General features: G+C 47.9%; 2 protein-coding genes across 10 annotated transcripts in view; one reads left to right on the forward strand and one right to left on the reverse strand.

Annotated features, from left to right (window-relative positions):
* Positions 1–25646, reverse strand: part of MAX (MYC associated factor X) — a 703696-nt gene that overhangs the window by 97449 nt on the left and 580601 nt on the right. The gene's annotated exons all lie outside the window — the stretch shown is intronic.
* TCIRG1 (T cell immune regulator 1, ATPase H+ transporting V0 subunit a3) lies at positions 1216–25564 on the forward strand. Of its 9 annotated transcripts, none has more exons than XM_083442963.1 (21): positions 1216–1366; positions 4382–4708; positions 5267–5410; positions 6299–6377; positions 9852–10081; positions 10967–11064; positions 11971–12097; positions 12353–12435; positions 13350–13443; positions 14468–14680; positions 15648–15798; positions 16400–16539; positions 17038–17195; positions 17294–17384; positions 18359–18477; positions 18907–19120; positions 20633–20746; positions 21086–21202; positions 22701–22818; positions 23551–23722; positions 24110–25564. In XM_083442963.1, the coding sequence occupies exons 3-21, from the start codon at positions 5294–5296 to the stop codon at positions 24189–24191; spliced, it is 2517 nt and encodes an 838-aa protein (XP_083299089.1). In that variant the 5' UTR covers positions 1216–1366; positions 4382–4708; positions 5267–5293; the 3' UTR covers positions 24192–25564. The 9 variants fall into 9 exon arrangements, with proteins under 9 accessions (XP_083299089.1, XP_083299094.1, XP_083299088.1 ...); XM_083442968.1 differs by having other exon boundaries at positions 10970–11064; XM_083442962.1 differs by having other exon boundaries at positions 1233–1707.

Below are 25646 nucleotides of genomic sequence, written 5' to 3' on the forward strand. Positions count from 1 at the left end.
CAGCTGATTCATTAGGTTATGAATAAAAGCTACTAATAAATGATTGTAGCCCACTCCAGCGTGGCATAAGATCCCAGGCTAAACAGCATCTTTATTTGAGCTATTCAAAATACCAGACCACAAAGAGAAATAAAGACTTGAAATAAAAAGGCGTATTTTAATGGGGTTGGAAAACTTCCTGACACCATCTCTCTGGACAGGGAACACCCCTTATGCACAGCAAGTCACTAGTTCAACGTCTGCCACTTTGTGAAAAGCTGCTTGAGGGATTTTTCATATTGTTTGGCTGCCTTTTTTGTATTATTTTTATGTTTATACCTCATCTTTCCTTCAAGGACGGTGTATATCGTCCCCATTTTATTCCTGCAACAACCCTGAGAGTGAATGACTGGCCCAAGGTCACCCAGTGTGGGGTTTTGAACCCTGGTCTCTTAGGTCCCACACCAGCTGTCAAATGTCTCTCTTGACAGTGCTATTTTTCTAGAAAAAGAGGAGCCGGAACTCACCATGAACGCTTCTCTTTTTCTCAATGGCGCCCACCTGAGAGGTGCTAGAACTGAGTTCCGGCTGGGGGAAAAAGCCCTGTCTTTTAATATTGTATCTGTGGTGTGATGCTAGCCGCTTTGGACTTCCTTTTTAAAGGAAAAGGGGGTTACAAATGCACAATTAAATTCAATAAATAAATAGCTGGCCCTCCAGCGTGCTCTGCATTACACATGCTGCTTCCACTGGTTTGTTGATTTGCTTCTACATAGTTGAATTGAGTGTTGCAGGCAGGCAAGAGCATAAGCTTCCCTCCATGCCACATCCAGGCAGGCCAGAGATTCCTGCGGTTTTTGCCATTGCTGGTTCTGGTGCGCCACAGGCTGTCAAGCACATAACCAAACCCTTGCATGTCAAGGAGGTGGTGGGCATCCGAGGTGGGTGCCCTTGTCTGGGTGGCCATCAGGCCCTCGTGCACTATCACGTCCTTTGGGGCATCGCTTTGTCTAGCCACGGAAAGCCCCCCGGACATTTTCCTGGGAGTAAGCCCCGCTGAATAAAAGGTGCAGAATCGGGGCAGCACGTGGGATTTACTCCAAGGAGGGGAACAGATCAGCCTCCATTCTGTTGGAGGGGAGGAAAGTGCCTTTCCCTCATCTGCTGGGGAGGCGAAAGGCAAGCAGGCCACCGACCTCCTCCATCTCCTCTCGCCCCCTACCCTCATCCCCGGCCTCGCTGAAGCAGGAAGTTCCTCGGAACCGCGTGCGGGGAATCCTCTTGGGGCGGGACAGATCTCGGTCCTTCCTGGAAGGACAAGCGCCTGTTCCGCACTCTCAGGGCCGCGCTCCAAGGCGCCCGCTTGCTTCTTCCGCCGCATCGCGAGGTTGGTACGGCGCCTTGCCGGCCGGCCCCACCCGTGCCCTACTTCCTCCGAGCGGCCTCCGCCCGCCTTCCTCCTCCATGCCGGGCTGCTCTTCCTTCTCGCTGCATCCGCTGCCTCGGAACCGGCCTCAGGTCTCCCCAGGAAAGCAGCTTTCCTCCGTTGCGCCTCCTTTCGCCCCGCCGGGACTGGTCCCCCACCCCACCCCGCTGCTCTTTGTTCCTGGGAGGGACGGAAGGAGGCGGCGCTCGGTTTAGGGGGCTTCCCGCAGTGGATCAGCCGCAGATCCGGAGGCAGCGGCGCAGTGCGCGCAACCAGTTGTGGCTGCCGGTGGGGGAGAGTAGGTAATGGTTAGGGGCGAGAGCGTGGATTGGTTGGTGATCTTATGGGGTGGGAGTTGTGGGGTTGCTCGAGAAGGAGGTTGGCGGGTGGTTCGCGGAGGGGATTTCTTGGCCTCCCTCCATTTGCGTTTACTTGAGCCGGGGTCGGGGAGCACATCTAGCCGGGCCCCTGTTTTCCTTCCTGGGGTGCGATAGTGCTGGGTTTCCTCATCCACCCACGTGCCTGAGCAAGTCGGGGGAAAAGGTGGTTTCCTTCCGGAAATGCCGTCCTGCCTTCACAATGGCCGCGCTCGTGTGCGGCTGTTCTTTGAGGGTGGCGGTGAGGATGAAAAGAGCAGCCAACCTCTGCTTTTTGGTGGGCTTCCAAACGCAGTTCTATAGCCGGATTGAGAATCGAGAGGAATCTACAGTGATCTGGTTCTAGATCCTCTGGGTGGGGGTAGTCAACTGCATATACACCATCCCCCACAAAAAAAAAAAAAAATCGTGGGAAGTGTAGTTTGTGTAGTTCAGTGTGCTGTATAGGGGTATGTGCTTTAAATTCCGTATACATATCCCAAACTTTTTCAAACACAGGTTTTGGCTGCTATGTTCCCCTCACCCCCACCTCCAAATCCTAGAGATAACAAGTAGATGAAGTTGTATCTTTTTGTTAGGGTATGTTCTTCTGATGCTAAGGGTCCTCTGAGGAAGTGATGGTGACCTCACAGAACCTCCCTTGTTTTTTTACAACTTCCTCACTCAGAATAAAAAAATATTAAAGGCAGTGCTTTCTTTCAACCATGAAGTTATTATAGCAAGCGCCACACTTTTAAAGAACCAAAAAAGGAGGAGGTGCCAGTACTTCGTACCCTTGAGTACCCCCCCCCCCAAAAAAAAAAAACACTGATTAGAGGTATGACCCCTGGTGGAAAAGGTTGCAGCACTTGTTTTTCACTTTTCCATGCCCTCTTCTTTTTATTTTTATATGATTCCCAGAATCATATGGTTCCCAGAATTGTCACAGAAGAGGGGTTGATTCTTGACCACTCTGAATTGTAGCTCTGTGAGGAAAACAGAAGCACCTAACAATTCACAGCACCCTCAAGAAATTACAGTTCCCAGGATTGTTTGGGGCTGGCCATGACTGTTTAGAATGGTACTTCTTTAAAGTATCTGTGCTGTGGGCTGTACAATTTGGAGGGGGCACACCTGTACACTTCCATGTTCATCAAATAAAAAACACCATTTTGCTTATATCTTTTGTTCTTGGGGACTAACACAGCACAAATATGGGAAAAATAATGCATGAATTTGTACTTGCAATTCATAATCAGAAATAAAATGTTCAGGTAGTGGCATAGTCGTCTGGCACTCATGATCCAAAGTTCCTTCATTTTAAGTCTTGTTATGTTGCACAGTGTTTTTTCTGTGTAGTGTGGGAACACAAAGTTCTGATAGACCGACCGACAGAGGGAGAGCAATGTGCTTCTTGGACACCTCTGGAGACTCTACACAGGACCTCACAAGGCCTAATATGCAGCAGGGAGTGCCTAGGTCTTCTGCCAGTAAATTAATAGATCCCCTCTGGCACAGGATTCCTTCCTTTTGGGAGCTCTGAAGAAAGGCAGTGTTCAGTGTGTGCACATATTCTCTCTTGCCACTGCAAAATTGTAACGGAATAAATTTGCACCTATGGCACTTCTTGACCAGACCCTTAAAGGAATAGAAGACTTGTTCTTAACTAAATATGCCAAGTGCTAGTACAGGGATGGGGAACCTGCGCCCGCTAGATATTGTTGAGGCTCCAACTCCCATCGGCCGCAGCCAGCATGGTCAGCACTCAGGGATGATGGGAGTTGTAGTTCATAAATATCAGGAGGGCCATATGTTTTCCATGCCTGTCCTCATATAAGGTGCATCCCACTTCAGTAACATCCAAACAGTAATCAGCCTGGAGTCAAGGGGATCTTCAAAGTAGCAGATAGGTGCTTGGGGTGAAACTAGGCCTACATGTCTTGGAGGTGATGCTTTGAGGGGATTGCAGGGTAGATAGATAGATAATTTATTACGGTCAGAGACCAGCTTATGGATTGCAGGGTACATGGGTGGGAGCGAGACACTGAAAGCGGTGAGCTGGCGAGTTTCTCAGGGAAAAAATGGGAAGAATAGCGGCTGCACATTTTACCTCATAACTTGGGTTCCATAAATGCTAGCAATTTATTCTTATGAAAAGAGGGAGGGGGAGAGAACTAGGAATCTGGGGATTATGGTTCATGGGGACAGGAGTCCAGAGGACACCCATGGCAGGGTGCCCTGCTATGAATATGTAGCGTCTGTAGCAAGAAATGGCTTTATGCAATTTGCTGACCTGGAATACTAGATATTCTATTTAACCGTAGCCTTGCAGTGGTGTCTGTGGTCTAGACACATATCTCAGTATGTACTGTATTTTGACTGTTGATAAGTCTTCGTAGTTTCTCCAGACAAGCAGAGAGTTGTGGGAGGTGCCGTTCTTCTGCTATTGCTATTGCCATCTCTTTGCAGGGGAGATTTGCTTTCTCCCAGCAGAAGTGATCCACCACTGAGGTTACTTCTCACAATGTGGAGAAGAGAAATTGAGAATGAAGATTTGAGGGGGAAATGCCATTTTTTGACTGACCACCAGATCTTGCCTATTGCTTCTGCTTCTCCTCAGGCCCGGCTCATGACTGCAAGGATCTCTCCCCTGTTTTGTCCAACCTGAGCTCTGCCACCTCAGGACATTTTGACCTTTCAGTGAGCAACTTGGGAGTTCTGAGTCAGGCGCCCATTGTGAAACGGGAGGCCAGGTCTTGCCCTGGAAATTGTGTCGCAATCCCAGAGCTCAGAAAATCCCATGTGAGTCAGCAGAGTCTGGGCGCCAGCTGCAAGCAGTAGTCCCTTGGAGCTGCAAAAGACACAACTGGAAAGTTGCTGCCTGCGGAGCTCCTGCAGGATTGGCCCCATCTCCCTGCCGTTTTCCCACTTCGTGAAATACATAGAGGTAAGGGAGAACCCTTTTTGCCAAGTAGACTTAGGGGGCTTTCGCTGCCACTGCACCTGAGCTTCATGTAGACTTTTCCTAAATTCTTAGTGATGACCTTCTGCAGGTTGTCTGTACCCTCCTTCCTGAGCCTCTTTTTGCTGGTCTGTTATTTTCCCTCCAATGGGCAACCTGTCCCCTTCACTGTCCCTGAAGGCATCTTCTTTCCTCTGCACAATCCTGTTCCTATATCCAGTCATCGATTCATTGTAGTAGGACACTTGTTGATAAGGGGAGGACATCCCAAATCCCTCTCTGCCTTCCTGGTACAAATGAACGTTAGCTTGTCAAGGTGATGTGCATGTTAGTTCCCTTTGGGTCTCATCAACTCTATTCTCCTCTCCCTTTTAGGACTCACCTATGCAGCTGCAAATAAAACTTTTTAAATGTGTTGTAAAGTGCAATATACAAATGTGACAATAGATGGCGAAAGTGAGCTATGCCAAATTCAATGTATTTTTCAAAACTTTTTTTTTTTTAAAAAAAAGCATTTTCACAGCATTTTAAATATGTGTATAGATTCCACCTTGGTCTCCTCCAGCAAACATGGGCTCCATGTTCCGCAGCGAAGAGATTTGCCTGGCCCAGCTCTTCTTGCAATCGGCTTCGGCATACAGTTGCGTCAGCGAATTAGGCGAGCAAGGACTTGTGGAATTCCGTGATGTACGTGCAAGAGGGCTTGGGGAACCTTTGTTGGGGGGTGGGGACACCAAACAAGCATGTTGTAGCCATTTTCGTAGACTAAGGGATTCAAGATTTCCCTGACTTTTACTGCTTATTTATTTAAATGATTTATATACTGCTTAAGGTGTTTTGTTTTGTAGGGGGGAATCCCTAAGCAGTTTACAGAAAGTATAAAATGAATAAATAAAATACAAATTTTCTTACAAAAAGTACATTTAAAATCCACGCTAAATTCCAATTCCAGTGCCCTTGGTCATTGTGATGATTTTATAGATTGGTATTGTTTTTCTACCATCTAAGTCTCAAAAAGTCTTACGACAGTGAAAAGACATAATATACAAATTTCAAAAAACAAATTGAACATCAGAAATTTAAGACAGAAATGTAATGACAGGTCTTTGCTTTTAAGTTCCCTGTCTGAGTGCTTTTTCTTTTCTCCATCGCTTTTCCCATTAAAAAACCTTGCTTTTCACTGCTGAATCAGAACAAACGGCAAATCTGCAGAAAATCCAAATTGCCGTTCATTCCAATTAAGTATTAAAGAGTGTTGTTTTCTTGGGGAAAGCAGTGGGGCAAGAGTGGGGGGGGGGGAGTGCTCAGACACGGACCAGGAATGCCTAGAAAGTGCAGGGCAAAAGGTAAGTGTGGATGAGCCCTAATAAAATGGTCAGGGAAACCTGGAGAAGATGGTAGAATTGGGGTGAGATAGAGACATGGATGTTTCATACCTGGGGAAAGGGTCTTGATGCCATGCAAGCCTTAAGAATGGGTCAGCAAGCAATGGAAAATTGGGCTGCCTGGTTTCCAGTGTTATTTGCGCAATCTTTGGCGGGCTCTTCACTAGTAATGTGCTTTTTTTCTTTCCAGCTGAACCCCCATGTCAGCGCCTTCCAGCGACGTTTTGTGGGGGAGATCCGGCGGTGTGAAGATATGGAGAAATCCTTCAGTGAGTGGCACTCCTGTAGTGGGAGGGGGAGGGCTGTCCTCTGCTGGGTGGCTTGGATGATGACCTTGCCATCAGGTCGGTGACAAAAATCTTCTGAAGGCGTGCCCAGGCCAGACATGTTGCCACAAAACTGCCTTGCACACTGCCAAGAGGAGTCAGAAGACTGGGCCAAGTTTCTGGGTGCTGAAATTGCATTAGGAAATCATGAGACTTTTGCAAACAATGCAACATTTTAGATATAATTTCTGGTTTCTGGCTGAGGATAGTTGCACTTCCCCTCTCGGCCTGTTTTTACTGTCCTTGTTGAAACTGAAGCATCTGTAAAAATGGAGAAGGGGTTAGTCAGTTGGTGCATTAGCCATCTGTGATAGCTGGCTGCTATAATTTGCACTTCCTGCCCTCCACCTGCCTGTTGTGACTTCCTCTTTCTTCTTCCTCTATCATCAGTCTGTAGCATTTGAGGGTGGTTTGCATATTCCATATTTTTCTTTTCTAATGTCCTCCGCTGATTAAGATCTCATTTAACATGTTTGACTTTTTTTGGCACTCAGAACGTTTTGGGAAAGCACTAAGAGCATTTTGAAAAGCACATCATGTTACTATTACATGAAACAAACGTATCTCAAAAAGTTTTTCCACTAGTCAAAAGTCGTTAATGTGAAATATTTGATTCGGGGGAAATCCAGTAAGCACATTTGCTTCGACTACTAATATTAAGCATGTGTATGGTGCTTTCAGAGGGACGCGGGTGGCGCTGTGGGTTAAACCACAGAGCCTAGGACTTGCTGATCAGAAGGTTGGCGGTTCGAATCCCCGCGACAGGGTGAGCTCCCGTTGCTCGGTCCCTGCTCCTGCCAACCTAGCACTTCGAAAGCACGTCAAACTGCAAGTAGATAAATAGGTACTGCTCCAGCAGGAAGGTAAATGGCCTTTCCGTGCACTGCTCTGGTTCGCCAGAAGCGGCTTAGTCATGCTGGCCACATGACCCGGAAGCTGTACGCCGGCTCCCTCGGCCAATACAGCGAGATGAGCGCCGCAACCCCAGAGTCGGTCACGACTGGACCTTGTGGTCAGGGGTCCCTTTACCTTTACCTTATGGTGCTTTCAAGAGTTTAAAAGTCCTTATGTATTGTTTGGTTCAGGGCTGGGTTACCTTCCCATGTCAGCCATATTTCCTGGGAGATAATGGGGGCTGCATCTCTCTCTCTCTCTCTCTCTCTCTCTCTCTCTCTCTCTCTCTCTAACACACACACACACACACAATTGCTGGGGGGGGGCTTCCCCAGTGCAAATGGGAGCCACTTGGGCCCAATCCACATTGGAAGCCTGGCACTGGAGGGGGGGGAGCCTTTAATCCTTTGCTGCCCACCGTAGTCTCAATCCAGATTGGAAGCTGCACAAGTGCAGTCTGCATTGCCAAAAAAGGATCAATTTGTCTGAACGGCTCTTTTTTGGTGATGCAAATTGCCAGTGTGCCCCTCTCCATTTTGGTTCAGCACTGAAGCAAGGGGTAAAGAATGAAAGCCTCCTTGTTCCCATACAGCAGCATCCTGTTTCTTATCGGGCTGGACTGACTGGGGAAGAAGAGTAGCTAGCACAGAAGTTGAGGAAGGGGCAGGGTGGGGACTAATAGTAAAGGCCCCCTGGGCTTGGATGATGGTGATGAATGATTAAATTTCTATCCTGCCCTTCTTCCCAGCAGAGCTCCGAGCAGCAAACATCAAAATGTTTAAAGAATGCAATTTATACAAACAATACAATGTTTGTAATTTTAGGAAGCAATCCACTTTTGTAAAATAAGCCTTTTCCCCAGTAGAACAAAGCAGAGGAAACCTTTTTTCTAGGGAAAATATGTCTGCTTACATCTGTGGCTACAGTGTACTCTGCAAATTCACAGTGCTCTTTATGATTTAGATACTTTGGTCACCACCTACTGTGCCTCCTGGATTCAGTTGCAGCAAACGAAAATTATAGTGGTTATTTCTGACATCCTGTGCTCAGCTTAGAAGAGCCAAAGGCCCACTTCTTTTTTCTAAATGGAAGCTCTCGCAATTTCATAACAATGTAATTCTTGTAATTGCAGAAGCTAGCGTATTTAGGAAATTCCTGACTTTCACAAGCCTGTCTAATGCCTGAGAATTACTTAAGTATTTGACTGAATCAAGCCAAAGGACCATCTACTCCAGCATCTTGCTCTCACAGGGGCCAATGAGATGTAAATGGGAAGCACACAAGCCGGAGGACATGAGCGAAACAACACTCTCCTCGCTTGTGCTCCCTGGCAAATGCTGTTCAGAGCATTGGGCCTCTGGCACTGAACAGAGCCGTCGTGACTAGTAGACATTCTTGAACCCACAATCCTGAGATTAAGAGTCTCATGCTTTACCAGCGGAGCTATCTCGCTATCCTCCGAAAAATCTTTCAAAGCTATCTTTTTGAGCTATCCAAGTTGGTGGCCATTGCTACACCTTGGGATTAGCAAATTCCAAAGTTTAAATATATGCTGTGTGTCTTCATGTGATGCATCTTTGGCAGGCTTGTACAACGTCCCGCCAAATTCGGCTATACCAGGGTTAGCAACCTTTTGGGGTCAGTGGGCCCATTTTGAGAAAGTGCCGCGATCCCCTGTCCCAAAATGGGTGCCGTAAGGACACGGCGTAACACAAAATGGCTGCTGCATCTGAAAGAGCAGGAAAAGGCGACAGCATCACAAAATGGTGTCAGTGTGCTCCTTCTCATCAGCCCCCCATCAATTGGGGGAAAGGCACCTGCAACAGCCCCTTTCAGTCGCAGAGAAACACCTCTCCTGTGTTCAGAACAGATGGGAGGGTGAGTGTCCAATCCTGGCATTTAATAACATTTGGGCATGCTTAAGAGATTTGTGTTTAACGTAGGAGAGGTTGAGTACAGGTAGAACCAACTGTGTCCCATGTTCTGGATATTTTTATTTATTTCTAAATCTTTTTTGTTGAATTTTACATTACAAATTTAAATTCAGACATTAAACATCATCATTTAGGATTCCCTGAATCCTTTGACTCCTCTCCACCCTTCCATGGTTACCATTTTCAATCTTTTCCCACTGCTTCACATATTTTCTCTATTTTTCTAAAATTGTACAGTTTTACCTTAGCTTTTCATACATTACGTTACTTGGATCCTGCCAAAGTTTTTTGTTGTTTGCAGTGTTCTCTTAGGTATACTGTAAATTTTCCCCATTTCTTCTTAAAGTTCCTCCCTTCCTGGTTTCTGATTTTCCCAGTCAATTTCGCCATTTTGGCATAGTCCATCATCTTCATCAGCAATTTGTCTCTGGTCGGGACTTTATCTTTCTTCCATCTCCCATGTTCTGGATCTTTGAGGGAGTATTTACTCATTGCAAACTCTTGCAGCTGAATGTTTTCTGGGCCTTGGCAGCAGAGGACAGTCCCAGGTTCTGCTCTTCCTCCTCATGTCTCTAATCTCCCTCTCCAGCTTTCTTAGCACAGCAAGTGTGGAAGGCAGGCCTGACACTGACACCCCCTGAGGAGAACCTGCCGGCTCCTCTGGCTCGGGATGCCCTGCAGATCCAGGAGCAGTCTGAGCGGCTGGCGCAGGAGCTGAGGGAGGTGAGCCACAACCGCGAGAAGCTGGTTGGTCGGCTGCAGGAGCTGCGGGAGCACATTCAGGTGCTGCAGGAGGGACAGCGTTTCACTGGCCAGCTGGTAAGTGAGTTCCGCCCCTTCCGCTTCCTGCTCCATCAAGACTCTCTGCTGTGCTTGGAGGAGAAAGGGATGCAACTGCAGCTGATTGGCTGAAAGTTAGATTAGGCTTGCTGAAATTGTACATTGCTTCCCATAGTGTGTGTGGGGGGGTGCGCTTAAAGCAATTTGCAGCAAGAATGAAATACAATAATGGAAATGAGATCCTTGAGGAAATATGGAATAAAAATATGCTAAAAAGAAAATAATTCACCCCCCCCCAAAAGGGTGTCATGTTTCACAGTGACAGCTACTACTACTACTACTACTACTAATAATAATAATAATAATAATAGGCATAGAGTATCAAGCCTGCTGGTGATTTTCTTCTTTGCTGTTCTCCTAATGCTGTAAAACTATTTGAATATTATTTGACAATATCTGAGTAGCCTGTTGCTCAAAAAACACACACAAAATGACCTGTCAGTGCCTGGCACTCTCCACTCCCTTCCTCCCTGGGCTCTGTCACTTGAAGCTCTAGCCAGATTCTGGTAGAGCAAATGACCTTAACTGAAGAGAAAAACTACTTTACATGGTGGAGTACAGCCTGGTTAGGAGGGGAGAGCCTCACCTTGCCTGCATGTTTTAAACTTTTTGTTTAAAAAATCACCTTGACTCCACCCGTGACTTTTTTCTTTTTTTCTTTTGCTTGAATGAGCAAGTACATGAAGAACAACTCTGGCTGTCCCTGTTGCATTTAACTTGACCCTGGATTTTATTACTGCAGCCTATCAAATTTAAGAATATTATGTTGTTGAACACTGAAGGTGGTCCTGGGACATCTGAGAGGGAGCTCAGGAGTCCTGGGTTGGTAGCAGGCCTTTCTCTCACAGGCTGTTTTCCCATCAGCAGGTGCCGTTAGCATCGCCAGCTCGCCCACGAGCCTTCTCTGACAGAGAACCTCTGCTTGACCCATCCATGGCACAACGGCTTGACCTCAAAGTAAAGTGAGTTGTGAGGGGGCGGGCGGGTCATTCAGCTTGACAGGGTAGCCCTTCTGTATGAGAGATGAAGCTTGTCAAGTAAACCAAAGCCATTGTTCCTGAAGTGAGAGCTGATGTAGCCCAATGGTTAAGAACATGAGGCAGGACATCCTCAGTTCAATTTAAAAAAATAAAAATGTCAGTGTCACAAACTGTATGTGGCCTTGCATAAGCCACTATTTAACTACTAATAATGATCCCAATATTACTAATACTTGAATAATGTTCAGTAATAACCACAGTATTAATAATAATTGTGTAATAGTCAATAATGATAATCGCAGCGGGCAGTTCTGCTAGGGAAAGCCATTCAGGAATTTCCCATATCTGTCCTCTCCCTCAGTACCCCCTAAATCTGCTCCTGAAGGTTGAGGGGAAAACCCACTACAGCTTTAGGAGGCACACAGGGCGTGTGCAAGGAGAGGAGAAGGGGGAGGTGTTCCATTGTACAGCCCAAAGTGCCTTGCGCTAGCAAAACTGTTCAGTTGGACACCGTCCAGTATTAAAAGTAACCCAAATCCAGAATGAAATTTTTGTCAGCAGGGAGTAAAACAGCACGGAAAGTATGACAAGACTTTCAGAAGGGCATTCTGTAACGTGTGCCACCACTGAGAAGGCCCTTTCCTCAGTTGATGGGGGCATCTGAAGAAGGTCATCTGAAATTGGCCTTGGTTACCTAAGGTGAATGCTCATCTAGCTTCTAGGGTTGTTCTAGGGATTACTATGATAATGTTTATGAGGCACTTGGTAGACTACAAATGCAGTATCTAGATGCTAAGGGCTTGTTATGTTGCCGCAGGGCACTGTGTGCTCAGCCTCATGTATGCAGTTTCAGTGTGCCTTTTGTATGCTCTCCCCTTTGCTCTCAAGCTTTATCGCAGGCGTGATCCACCCATGGCGGGTGAATGTGTTTGAACGGCTGCTGTGGCGCGCATGCCGTGGCTACCTTGTGGCCAACTTCACTGAGATGCCGGAGCCCATGGAAAACCCAGCCACGGTGAGACGGAATGAAGAAAACGGGTGGGTGGGGTGTAAGATGGCTGCCTGTGAAGGGGTGGCAGGCAATGTAGAGGGGTCTGTGGGGGGGGGGGGGTGAGATTCAAGGCCTGAGTTTGGGTGGAGCAGGGTGTGGCACAGCTTGGGAGGCTGCATGTACACTCCGTCATGTGGCTTAGGCCGAAGGCCCGAATGGTCCTTCTCCTGCTCCTCTCAAGTCCAGAGGTTTCTGAGCAACCTGTCCCTTCATGTGTAGGGCGAGAGCGTCACCTGGGTCATCTTTCTCATCTCCTTCTGGGGGGAACAGATCGGGCAGAAAATCCGCAAGATTGCTGACTGGTGAGTGCTGTGGGTGCTGCATGTTCCCTCTGATGTCTATTGATGCTGAATAACACCCCTCATCCGTCTGCCTTGGTCTCCTTCTGCTCGCTGTTTATAATTTTCCTGCCCTGATGCCATAACATCCCAAAGGTCCAACAAATCACAGGCCTTGCAATGTTTCACCCTGTTTCACACATGACATGCCTTTTTACCTCCTCAAGAGGCCTGCACCCACCCACCCTCCAAATCAATTCCTGTGATATGTTCCTTACATTTAAATTTATTTATTTGGTTTTTCAGATTGAGATTTTACAGTCACATATCTAACATACAACATAAGAACAAGATTCCAGTGAATCTCTTGGACTTCCCTCCTCCCCTTTGTGGGTCCTATTTTTAATCATTTCCTCCTGCATCTTTTATCCAAATCTTTTATCTCGCCATTGTGTCCAAAATTCACCATTAAACTACAAGTGATATTCCAATCCTACTAACAATTTTAACTGTTTACAATGGTCTTTAAGATAAGTTATAAGTTCCCCCCTGTGCCTTGTTCCAGTGGTGTCTGACAGACCATGAGGCTGAGGAAAAAGTCAGACACCGACTATATTCCTTATTCCCCAAGACAGCTCTACCTATCTTCACACACTGGCCAAGCTACCCACCATCTTTTATCTTATCATCTTATCTTATCTTATCTTATCTTATCTTATCTTATCTTATCTTATCATCTTTTCTTTTCTTTTGAAATCATTTTTATTTGATTTTACAACGCAAAATTATATTTAAAAAATTCAAATCTATATCCATATGCCCACTATCTTTCAACAAATTGCTCCCTCTGCTCCTCTGTGTTGCCTCCTGCCACCTCCACCCACCAGTATGTGTGCATGTGCCTGTGTGTATTCACTCTGTGTTGTGTCCCTCCAAAGCTTTCACTGCCACCTGTATACTTACGCCGACAAGGAGGCGGAGCGCTTGGAGACACTGTATAAACTGCGCACTCAGATTGAAGATCTGACCACGGTAAGGTGATAAGGGCTGCTTAGGGTAGTACACAGGGCGGGTTTGAAATCCGGGAAATACTGTCAGAGAGCTTTTGAGAGGATCCATGGTTTCCAGTTCTGGGGCAGGAAAGGAAATTGCACGGGTGCAGTGGTGAGAGTATACCACTGCAGATGAGTAATTTCTTTTCCAGATTTTAAATAGGGGAGGGGGGTTGGTGTTTATTAATTGGTTTGCAACCATTGTTGTCATTGTATTTGCTAGTTTCTTTATACAAAAAAAGTGTCTCACTGTGACTTAGCAGCAAAATACAAAGAGGTGAAATGATTAAAAAAAACCAAAATGACATACAATTCAAAATCCTTAAAATGCTCATCCAACCATGCAATAAATAAGGACAAGTCCTACCCCAAACCACTAAAAGATGAGCATCACAGGGTTTAATTAAGGCCTTGTAATTTAAAACAGGATCACACCACTTTGAACAGACATGGCTTCCCCTAAAGAATATTGGGAACTGGAGGTTAAGGGCACTTAAACCACTCAGGGTTGTAATTCTGTGAGTTTAACAGTCAAGCCCTCTTCCCAGGGAATTCTGGGAACTGCCGCTCTGTGAGGGGAGTAGGGTTCTCCTAACAGCTCTAAGCACCCTAAGCAAACTACAGTTCCCAGGATTCTTTGGCAGAAGCCATGACTGTTTAAATTTGTATGGCATTACTTTAGATGTATAGTGCAGATGGGGCCTTGAACGTACTTTCCTCCTACCCCAGCTCCTAATTTCTCTGGGCAGGAAAGGCCAGTACATTGGTGCAAGTGCTCCTCCCCACAATGGTTTTCCCCACTGCATTCATGCAGAGTGTCACATTTCAAAGCTGCAACCACACTCTGTACTTCCTGTTTCCAGACTAGTAGCTCTAAGCAGCACATTCCATTGCTAAACCGATTCCTTAAAAAATGAAGTACTCTCCCTCCTAAATCCCCCTTTTTGCTCCAAGTCTTCCACCGTCTCCCTCAGTTCTGCTTCATACTCCTTATGAAAAAACAGGTCTTGGGCCAGACGGAGCAATACCTGGACCAGCTGCTGCAGAAGGTGCTCTTGGAACTGCCGGCTTGGCAAGTGCGGATACAGAAGATGAAGGCCATCTACTTCATCCTCAACCAGTGCAGCTTCAACATCACCGACAAGTGCCTCATCGGGGAAGTCTGGTGCCCCGTCCGCGACCTTCCTGCTGTGCAGCAGGCTCTGCGTGAGGGATCGGTTAGTGCTGCAGAATATTGGCTCCCTTCTGCTTCTCCTTCCATGTACCTTCCATTTCATGTCCCCCTCCCCCTTCTTTTTGTACACCTACCTGTTTGCACAAGTAAAGAGCAAAATATTTTGAGTCAGGGGTTGATACAGGTGCTTTGTCCTCCCCCCTCCCCGTGGGTTGGGTCAAAGGAAGGTAAATAGGGCTCCCAGTAGGGCAAGGGCCTAGAGATTTTGCTGCCTGATGTGAAGGACAAGATGGTACTCTCTCCCCATTCTATACACAAAAGTCCATCTTGCTGTCAGGTTGACTCGTCCTTCAACACTGGTTATAGAACAGTGTCCTCCACTGTGCCTGAAGGCAGCAGGGTAGCTTAGGGAGTACAGGACCAGAGTAGCTTCTGGGGCTCTGTGGGAACAGTAGGGTGGAGCTGCCATTGCTCTCTTGCTCCCTAGGATTTTATGCCTGAGGCTGCTACCTTGGCTCGCCTAATGGTAGGGCCAGCTCTGGGCAATACAGTTGTACCTTGGAAGCCAAATGCCTTGGCACTCGTACATTTTGGCTCCCAAATGCCGCAAACCCAGAAGTGAATGTTCCGGTTTGCAAATGTTCTTTGGAACCCAAACATCCGGCACGGCTTCTGATTGGCTGCAGGAGCTTCCTGCAGCCAATCGGAAGCCACATCTTGCTTTTTGAACGTTTTGGAAGTCAAAAGGACTTCAAGAATGGATTCCGTTTGACTTCTGAGGTACAACTGTACATTGGTAATATATTGAGACAAATTTAGAATATGGCAATGTTCTTCTCCCTCCCCCTCCACTCTCCCTCCCTCTCCCTCTCTCTCCCTTTCCCCACCGCCCACTAGCCAGGACCACACCCAGCTGCATGAATGCCTCTCTCCTTTTTCAGAGCTCCTGGGCAAACCAATGTACTTGATGCTCCTGAACTGCCCAGTTTGACCCTCTCTTCCCCTTGCAGCACCGCAGCGGTTCTGGGGTGGAGTGCTTTGTTCATCAGATTCCCTGCACCGAGAGTCCCCCGACCCTCATTCGCACCAACAAGTTCACTGCCGGCTTCCAGAGCATTGTTGATGCCTACGGGGTATCCAGCTATCAGGAGGTGAACCCAGGTGAGCAGATTTGCCACATCCTGCTCTTGACCTTGCAAGGGGCATGCACAGTTGCTCAGTGGAACATCCTCATTTCGGCGAAAGAGGGAGGGCACCAGGGCATTGCGCACTGACCTTTGAGAGATTGCTCCCAATAAAGCAAGGCTGTGTGTTTTCTGGGCTTTCTGGCTATGGGGCAGAAAGAAGGAGGAGGAAAACTATAATAGGTCTTGTGGGTGGAATTGTCTTCACAGTTGGCCAGGAGTGGAGAGTTTGTCCCACCCCCCGATGCCACTGAACTACACTTCCTATCAACCCTGACCAGTGGCCATGCTGGCTGGGACTGATGGGAGCTGGAGTCCAACGATGTCTTGAGTTGCACAGGTTCCTCGCCCTTGCTGTAAGTCAAGCAGAGCAGGGCGAGAGTGGATTATATATATTTTTATATCCTACTTGATTAGTATCATTAGATTAGATGCTTTGCAGTTCAAAGAAAGGAGAGGTTTTTGATTTGGGGCTAGGTTTGGTGAAATGGCAGTTGACTCCATGTTTTTTTTGTGGGGGCTGCAAAGGGGGGGGGGGTTGCCTGGACTTCCTATCTGACGCTAGACCTGCTTTGCAGCTCCCTATACCATCATCACCTTCCCTTTCCTGTTCGCTGTCATGTTTGGGGATGTTGGCCATGGGCTGCTGATGTTCCTCTTTGCCCTTTGGATGGTGCTGGCTGAGAACCGCCCCAGCATGAAGAAGGTGCAGAATGAGGTGAGCCCCAGATTGCAGAAGAGGCAGCTGGTGGGAGGGGATATACTTTGGGTGGATGGAAAAGGATCACATGCTTTCCGCAATACACCTCGGGATATGTTTTTATTTTATTTAGTACCTCTATCTCCCACTTCTTCTCCAAGGAGCTGAGAGCAGCATGTATGGTTCTCCCCAGTCCTGTTTCTCTAGAAAAAGAGGTGCCGGAACTCACCATGAACACCTCCCGTGTTCTCTTATAATGGCAATGGCGCCTACCTGAGAGGCGCTGGAACTGAGTTCTGGCTGAGAAAAAAGCCCTGGTTCTCCTTCACCCCCATTTTACCCTTGCAAGCAACCCTGAGAGGTAGGCTTAGAGATAGCGACAGGCCCAAGGTCACCCAGTGAGATTCATGACCAGGCGGACTTGAACCTGGGTCTAATCCAGGTTCTGATCAGTCACACTAACCACACCAGAGATTTACCATCTCGCCAAACATACCCTTGTCTTCCTGCCCCCAGATCTGGCAGATGTTCTTTGAGGGCCGCTACCTCATCCTCCTGATGGGCGCCTTCTCTATCTACACTGGCTTCATCTACAACGAGTGCTTCAGCAAGGCCACCAACATCTTCCCCTCTGCCTGGAGCATCGCTACCATGGCCAACCAATCGAATTGGAGGTACTGACTAGCCCATGACCCAAAGCAATGCTGGCGGCCTCTTCTTTCATGACGGCTGCATCATTCTCATGTGCTGAAGCAATTCCTTCTCCTTACAGCGAGGACTTTTTAGCTGGAAACCCTGTTCTTGCTCTGAACCCCAATGTCACAGGAGTTTTCAAAGGTCCCTACCCTTTTGGGATAGATCCGGTAAGTATTGCAAGAGCACTAAGCTGTTTCTCAGCTTTCCCCAGGCTGGTGCCCTTCATGATTTGCAGTGCCCACGAGGGCACCAGATTATGTGGGGCTGCTTTAACTGATTTAGCAGTGCGGGACCCCTGGTAATTGCTGTTTGATGTGTGAAGGTCAGATAAGGGTGTTCTGTGGGGTGTTAGGGGAGGGGCAGTGTCATCAAGTAGTTCATCCACCATTGGTCCCCACCCTGCACTCAGCTCTCACCTGTGGCTCCTAGAAGCTGTTGACATGTGACAGTGGCCACACTCCGAGTAACGGCTGAACCACATGAGGGTGGCCAGTGCGTCTCAAACCCTCAGTGGGCTGGGGACTTGTTTGTCCCCTGCATGTGAATCCAGAAAATTGAGCAGATGAGACCAATAGCATAAGGAAGACTGTTTCTGCACGTGCTGTAGAGGGTAATGGGGGCAGATCGGGCTTATCAACCTGGGAAGGTAGCCCATCTAGGAGAAGGAAAGCTGCTCCTTAACCACCATTGCCTTGGGATATCTTCAGGAGAAGAAAAGGCTAAGGAGCAAACCCTACACAAATCCAGAGTGGAGTCTCGAAGGCGGTAGGATGGTGTCTTGTACGTCTCCTTCTGGCAACTCCTGCAGCCAACTGGTGCCAAACGCTTTTCTTCAGAGCACATCAGTGAGACTGAGAGGGGGTCTTGTTGTCTGGGCAACAACATGGGAGGCAGCAGTTACGAGGAGCTGTTCTCTCCTCATCCCCTCTTCTAAAAGAGGTTCACACTGTGTACTGAGTGCAGCCTTCTGCAACCTGGTGTAGTTTTGGACTACAATTCCCATCTGCCCTTAGTCAGCATGTCCAGTGGTCAGGGCTGATGGGACTTGTAGTCCAAAATATCTGGCGGGTACCAGGTTGGGGGAGGCTGGCTTATCATGTATGCGTGTTCTTGATTCTTCCCTTCCATGCCTGTGACTCAGATCTGGAGCCTGGCCATCAACCATCTCACCTTCTTGAACTCCTTCAAGATGAAGATGTCTGTGATCCTGGGCATTGTGCACATGAGCTTTGGGGTCTGCCTTGGCATCTTCAACTACATGTAAGTACTGGGCTGGTCCTCCACCTGCAGCTGCTCCTGCGAGGGATGCGAAGGACCACTCGGGCACCATTTTACCCAAAGGAATCCTGCCTTGCTTTCAGCCAACAGCTAGGAATTCAAAAAGGAGATTAGGCAAATTCATGGAAAATAAAACTACCAGTGGCTACTAGCCATGATGACTGTATGCTACGTCCATTGTTGGAGGTGGGAAGCCTCTGTAAATGTAGTTCCTTGAGTGTCCCTAAGTGTGCAAAGGGCTGTTGCACTTGGCTCCTCCGTGTGGTCTTCTCATAGGCATCTGGATAGTAACTCTGCCAGCAGGATGATGCACTGCATGGACCTCTGGCCTGGCCCAGCAGGGATCTTCTTATGATCCTGACACATTTATTCTCACGCTCCCTCTGTTGTTTGCTCATTTCCTTTTTACAGCCACTTCAAGAACTACTACAAGATTCTCCTGGTTTTCGTTCCGGAGATCATCTTCCTACTGGGGCTCTTCGGCTACCTTGTAATCCTGATCTTTTACAAATGGCTGGCGTATGACGTCTCTGATTCCCAGTCTGCGCCCAGCATCCTCATCCACTTCATTAACATGTTCATGTTCTCAAACGATGCCGATAACGTTCCACTCTTTAACCACCAGGTAACATCTTGTGGCGCTGTGCTTTATCTGTTGGGTGTCTGACGGGTGTTGACGTCCAGTTCCTCGAGTGTCGCTTCCCCTGCTCCTCTCCCAATCTTGCTTTGGGGAGGGAAATGTTCAGGACTTGTAAGGTTGGCTGAGACGGAGCAGATCCAGTAATCAAGGGGCGGGGAATCTTTTGCAGGCTGGGAGACACATCTCCTTCTGGACATGCCAGTGGTGGGAGGGGTTAGAGGAAAATTGGGCTCAGTAGCCTCCCATTTGATGGCTCAGTAGCCTCCCATTTGATGAAATGCTGCTGAATCTGAGAACTGTCTTAGTTGAAATACACTGTGCTCTAATATGAAGGTTTCATTGACGTGGGGGGCTTGATCTCTGATGGGTGCTTCACAAAGGCAACTCATCACTTGATGTAGCCACTGGGTGATGAACATGCATGTGTGAATCAGCCCTCTGCAAGGAGGCACAGACCCACAAGGTCACCAGCCAGTTGGGCCTGGGGGGTTATTCCTTTCTGGCCTTGAACACGGTGATCAGTTGCAAACCTGAACACAAAAACAAAACCCAACTGCTGAGGGTTCCCTGAAAATGTCATTTACCTGTCTCCTGAGAATTTCCTCTGTGTTCAAAATCCCAAGTCCATTTTATGTCCGAAGGCTTTCTGTGGTATTTTTTTATTGCATTTGCTGTACTTTGATGTTGTTGTTTGCCTACACAAGCAATTTAAAGTTGCTTACTACAAGGGACTGCATTCTTGAGCTTTACTGAGCAGTGCCTCATTGAAATACATAGTGCTAGTCACATCATCTTGGGTGGGTGGGGAGTTGGGCGCCTTGGGACAAATTACCAGGTTTGTTTCCTTTGTTTCCAGCTGACAAGGCACTTAGGTGTCACCTTTTGGTTTGCTCAGTTGTAATTTTATTGGCAAGACTGCGTCATAGCGGGGCTGAAGACTGATTGGGAAGCAGGATGGATCCTCACCAACCAAAGCCCTATAGGATGGGAGCTGAGGCAGAACAGGGAGAGGAGATGGTGGGAGAAATGGACACCATAGGCACATCCCTTTTCCGAGTGGCCCGAGTCCCAGTTTTTAAGACTGGGCTTGCAATCAGTGTTTCCTTTCTGCCCAGCCGTCATCTGTGGCTTTGTACTGTGGCTGATTATGATGATGTTTCTGTGTGGTTATTTAATGATTTGTTGCAATTGACCAGGGTACTTTCTTGCTGATGTCTTGATATCATCTCATAATACTATATCCAAAATGGATTCCTGAATTTTGCTGGGTTTTTGTTTCTGTTCTATTTTGAACTGTCCTATGGTTCGAAATGTTCAAGGTGGCAGTGTGGCTTTGGTGTGACTCCCCCCCCCCCCCATTTTTAACTACCTTAAATACACTAATATAGAAAAGTGCCATATCAGTTTAGAAAACTAAATAAAAATGTATTTGGCTCGCTCCCAGCTTGCCTTTCTTCCGGCTGTTCCGACTTGCAAGATCTTTCTCTTTCACTCCAGGCCCTGGTGCAGACAGTGTTGGTGGTGGTAGCCCTGGTCTGTGTGCCTGTCCTGCTGCTGGGGACCCCCTTGTACCTCTGGAGCCAGCACCGACAGAAGGCCTCTTTGTCCAGGGTAAGATTCCTCTATATGACTGGGCCTGGGGCTGCTGTCCACCCTGCCTTTCTATATCCCAGCCCCCTTGTTGGGTCAGGGTCTGTGCAGATATGCATTGAGGTCCTGGTACCATCAGGAGCAGGGCACTAAAGCTTGAGGACTGAGTCTGAGGATGACTTCGGATGGCCACCTAGATGCCACAAGTGAAGCTGTGTGTCATGGGAAGGATTCTGTGGAGCAACAGTGTCACTTTTAACCTTGTGGGTTCAGGATTGTGATGCTTGAAGCCCTTCTGTGTGCAAGGCCGTCCATCCCCCCACCCCCCCACTGACCAATGCGTTTCTGGGATGCTTGCAGCGCCATCCCTCCAGCGCAGAAGAGCACCAGCCTCTGCTAAACTCTCAAGAGCCGAGCAGATCTGTGAATGTTGCTGAGGACGATGTGGATTGTGCCAAATCCAAACAGGAGTTGGAGGTAACTTTCTGTCCCGGAGGTCAGGATTCTGGGACGTGACTCCCATTTTCACCACTGAAGTAAATTAAGCAGAAGTTGCTGCTGAATGCAAGTGGGGGTTTTTTTGTTTCTGTGTAAATTTAGAATCATTTTGTAAGAAAAAAGGTATGGGGATAAAAGGAAAGTTTGAAATGGGTGGAGTAAGGGAGGCAATAAACGCAGAAGACTGGGGGCTGGCGCTGTTTCAGTTGCTAAAAAAAGAGAGGTACATGGGCCTGGAAGCTACACCTTCTGACCTGAAAGGTTGGAGTGAGTTGGTGGTGAAGCAAATACACTCTTCATATGTTCAAGAGCCCCATCCCCATTTCTGATTCATCCACACCTTCAAAGACTGACCCTAGAAGAAAAAAGATCCCAAGGGATGAACAATAAATCCAGCTGGAGGGGGGGGGCAAATGGAAGCAGTTAGAAAAGGCCACGTTCAGGCTTGTTCTTCCTAAGAGCAAGGGCTTGAAGTCCTCAAATATTGTGCCTTTGCAGGGGCTATTCATGATAGCACCTTCTTAAGACCTCTGTTGTTGAGAGAGGCTACACAGGTGAATTATTGGAGCTTGCCTGGATGAGGTTAGAGGGGATGCCCTCTAAGAGCAACCTGCATGGACTCTGCTCAGAACTGCAGGCCCTTTGCTGCTGTTCAGGGTATTTAAAAAAAACCTAAACTTGGCTAAAAACCTCCAACATGTTGTGGTATCTCAGATTACCATCATATGGAAATAATGTTGAGCCTAGCAGCGCTTCACTGGAATAAAAGGCTAGGGTCTCCCACGACTCTCTTTGCAGGCTCTTTGAGTGTGCAGAAAAGGCACCGGTTGCTGTTTTTAAAAAGAAAAACAAGCTACCAAGAAAAATGCTCAGAATCTGGCTTGGGAGTCTGGTTTTCCTTAGGAACATGTTTAGGGTGAAAAGGCTCTTCTCATTTGCAGAAAGTTCTTAAATAGAGTCCACATATGCTCTCCACCAAGTCCTTAGCCTTAGATTAGGGCTGAAGAACCTGTTGCCCTCCAAATGCTGCTGAACTACAGTTCCCATCATCCTTTGGGAACTGTTGGCTGTGCTGCCTGAGGGCTGATGGGACCTGGAATCTGGAAGCAGCTCATGGAGGAGTGGGCTTTCACTTGAGTCCCTATGCTGGTTCAGAGTATTAGACTAATCCATGGGTAGGCAAACTAAAGCCTGGGGGCCGGATCTAGCCCAATTGCCTTTTAAATCCAGCCCACGGACAGTCCAGGAATCAGTGTGTTTTTTCATGAGTAGAATGTGTGCTTTTATTTAAAATGCATCTCTGGGTTATTTGTGGGGCATAGAAATTCGTTCATTCTTCCCCCCCCCCCCCAAAAAAAATATAGTCCAGCCCCCCACAAGGTCTGAGGGATGGTGGACCGGCCCCCTGCTGAAAAAGTTTGCTGACCCCTGGACTAATCCTTGCCACCCCAATGATTCTTGCCTTTCCCTCCTTCAGTTTGACTTCTCCGACGTGTTCATGCATCAGGCAATCCACACCATCGAGTACTGCCTGGGCTGCATCTCGAACACAGCCTCCTACCTTCGGCTCTGGGCTCTCAGCTTGGCCCACGCACGTGAGTTTCAGGGGCTGGGATAGGAATGGGCAGAAAGCAGGAAGCACGGCAAGCGATTTGGCCACATAGACCTGGGGGAGGACGGGGGGCAAGATTTTTTTTGGAGACCCCACTACATGATATAGGCATCAGGCCCCATTCCTGCATTGTTGGAAGCTCCCTTGCAGCCACTTCTAAAAGTGTTTGAGGGACACTCTCTGCCCCAGCATGTTTGTGATGTGGTTTAGATTTTTTTATGGCAATATCTTAGTCTTCAGACTGGAGCTAGCAATGTGTATTGTGGGGTGGGATTGCGGGGTGATTGCATTTGTTAGCTGCCTTGAGTGTCTTTTGAACATTAGGTGGGATATGTGTTTTTAAAATAAAGAAATGCATTTTTGACTGGTGGATGTATTCAAGGCCTATAGGGAACAGGAAGTGTGTGTGTGTGTGTGTGTGTGTGTGTGTTAGCGGTTGGGGCTTTACATCAGTGCTAAGGGTGGAATTCAGTGATTGTTCTGTCAGCGCAAGCATTTCTGCTTGTCAGATGGAACAATCTTCTTTTTCCAAGCCCCCAAAGATGCTTTTGGGGCTGGGGGAAACCCCATAGCACTAGCAGGACTCATTGTACTGGTTCCCATTAGTGCAGCTCCTCAGTTGGATCCTTGGGTGGTCTGTAAGGGAGGGGAAAGGCTGTTTGGCTGCTCTACTGCTCCCTGACAAGTCCTGCACCCATCCCATCCTTCTCCACAGAGCTCTCAGAGGTCCTGTGGACCATGGTGATGAGGAACGGCCTCCACTTTACGGGCTACAAAGGTGGGGTCCTCCTCGTCCCGGTTTTTGCCTTCTTTGCGGTACTGACTGTGGCAATCCTGCTGGTGATGGAGGGGCTGTCGGCTTTCCTGCATGCCCTGCGTCTGCACTGGTGAGACACACACATATATATACCCGCTTTCTGTCAGTGAATCCTCACTTGGCTTGCTGCCCTGGGCTCTTTGGGGTGGGAATGCGGGAGATAAATCCAGTCAATCAATAAGACTGCCAGGTGCTTCCACTCCGAGCACTGAAACCCAGGTGGGGTTAGGGGTGTGGGTGATAGAGGACTCTCCTCCCCACGAGGTCAGGAAAATGGTTCAGTGCGAGAGGGAGGGACCTGGAGCGACAGAGTTTACTTCTCCTTCCCCCACCCAACTGTGAATCAGGCCGGGACCTGCCTGTTTCAGGGATTGTGTTACTACTGGGATTAGTGCTGCAAGCCGAGAGCAGTGCTTCCGGATCTCGACTTGACCACTCTTGTGTTGTTGTTTTTCAGGGTGGAATTCCAGAACAAATTCTACACAGGCTCTGGGTACCGGTTCACCCCGTTCACCTTCACTACAGACATGTGGGACTAAGAGAGAAAGGACTTCTTTCTTCCCAGAGAGAAGATGTACTGTGTGCCCTCATGAGCCAATTGGCTTATGCTGTGTTATTTTTTTTTACATGAGCAACTGTCTCTTGCTTCCTTCTTTCTACCACTTGTGCCTTGTGTCTGACCGGAAGGTGTGGCAGAACTTTTAACTCCCCTGACATGCACCTTTCTTGGGGAAGGAACTACCTTCTCTGTCCCCGTCTGTCTGCTACAATTAAAGTGAGGTCCTTTGCTGCCTCACTGCCGGAATATCAGTATTTAGGATGGAGTTCTGGAATTCAGGGTTTATCAAGCCACGTTCCTTCCAGTTCTCGATCCTTATGACTTGCAGCTGAACCAGCCTGCCGTGTGCATATCTCCATAGCCGTTAAGAGTTGCTTCTGGGAAAGAATGGGAAGCGGCCTTAAGGAACACCAGAATATAGATACCACTCACTATATAGGTGTTTTTACAGGTCTACTAGGTGGCACTGTCTCTCTTCTTGCTTCATCCCTGTTTGCTGGGGTGCAGCCTTTCTGATGCATATCAGAGGACAAGAGGCCCAGCCTCAGGCACTTGGGCCTTCTGCTTTTTCTAAATTTCTAAATCAGGGACTCTCTTGTGTCCCTGATGGAGAGCCTGGAGTTGACATTGCATCAGCCAATGCATGATGTGGGGCTGCACATTAGAGCCAAGCCCTCAGTGCATGCGTGTTTTTGAAAGGACTGTCTACCTGTGCTAGCAAGCTAGCTGATACGCTGGGAGCTGATGTGGCTTGCAATGCCTGTCTTTTCCTCATTCATGCTCTGTTTTACCAACTGCTAGCAACATCCACCAACAATTGGGGACAACAGCTCTGTACAGGTGGAAAATGGAGACTTAAGTTGCCAAGGGCAAGAGAGGGGCTCCTGCCCTGGATTCAGGGGCGCCTACTATAGGGGGCTCTGAGTCTCTGAGCACCCACAACAATTTTTTTTGTTGGGATCCACACTGCAGGGCCCCCCATGCAACTTCTGAGGTCTCACGAGGCCCTGGAACCTGACTTCCAGTGCCACCGGAAGTCACTTTCTGAGGCCAGGGGGCGCGTGTGACATCGTGATGTCATGCCCCATGTGACATCATGATGTCACAAGCACTGGGCACCCATAACCTGGGGCCCAAGTTGGCTCCCCTGCCTGGATTGCAGAACAAACTTCCTTCATACTGAAGGCACATCATGTCACAGGCAGGACTCAAGACTCACGCTGCCATTTAAGAGAAAGACAATGCTTGTGAGCAGGCTGCTGAGAATTCTGTGCTTTAAAAGCCCTCATAAACTTTTTGTCGCCGTAGCTACCAAATCCCACAATAAAGACAAGATTCTTAACCTTCCCTGCATTTTAATATTTTCCTCTGCGTTTATTTTTGATGCAAAGCTGGTTTAGGATTTCTGATTTGTAGAATTGGGGTTTCAGCCATT

This window comes from Podarcis tiliguerta, assembly GCF_965153285.1.
Source record: "Podarcis tiliguerta genome assembly, chromosome: 1".
Taxonomy (NCBI): domain Eukaryota; kingdom Metazoa; phylum Chordata; class Lepidosauria; order Squamata; family Lacertidae; genus Podarcis; species Podarcis tiliguerta.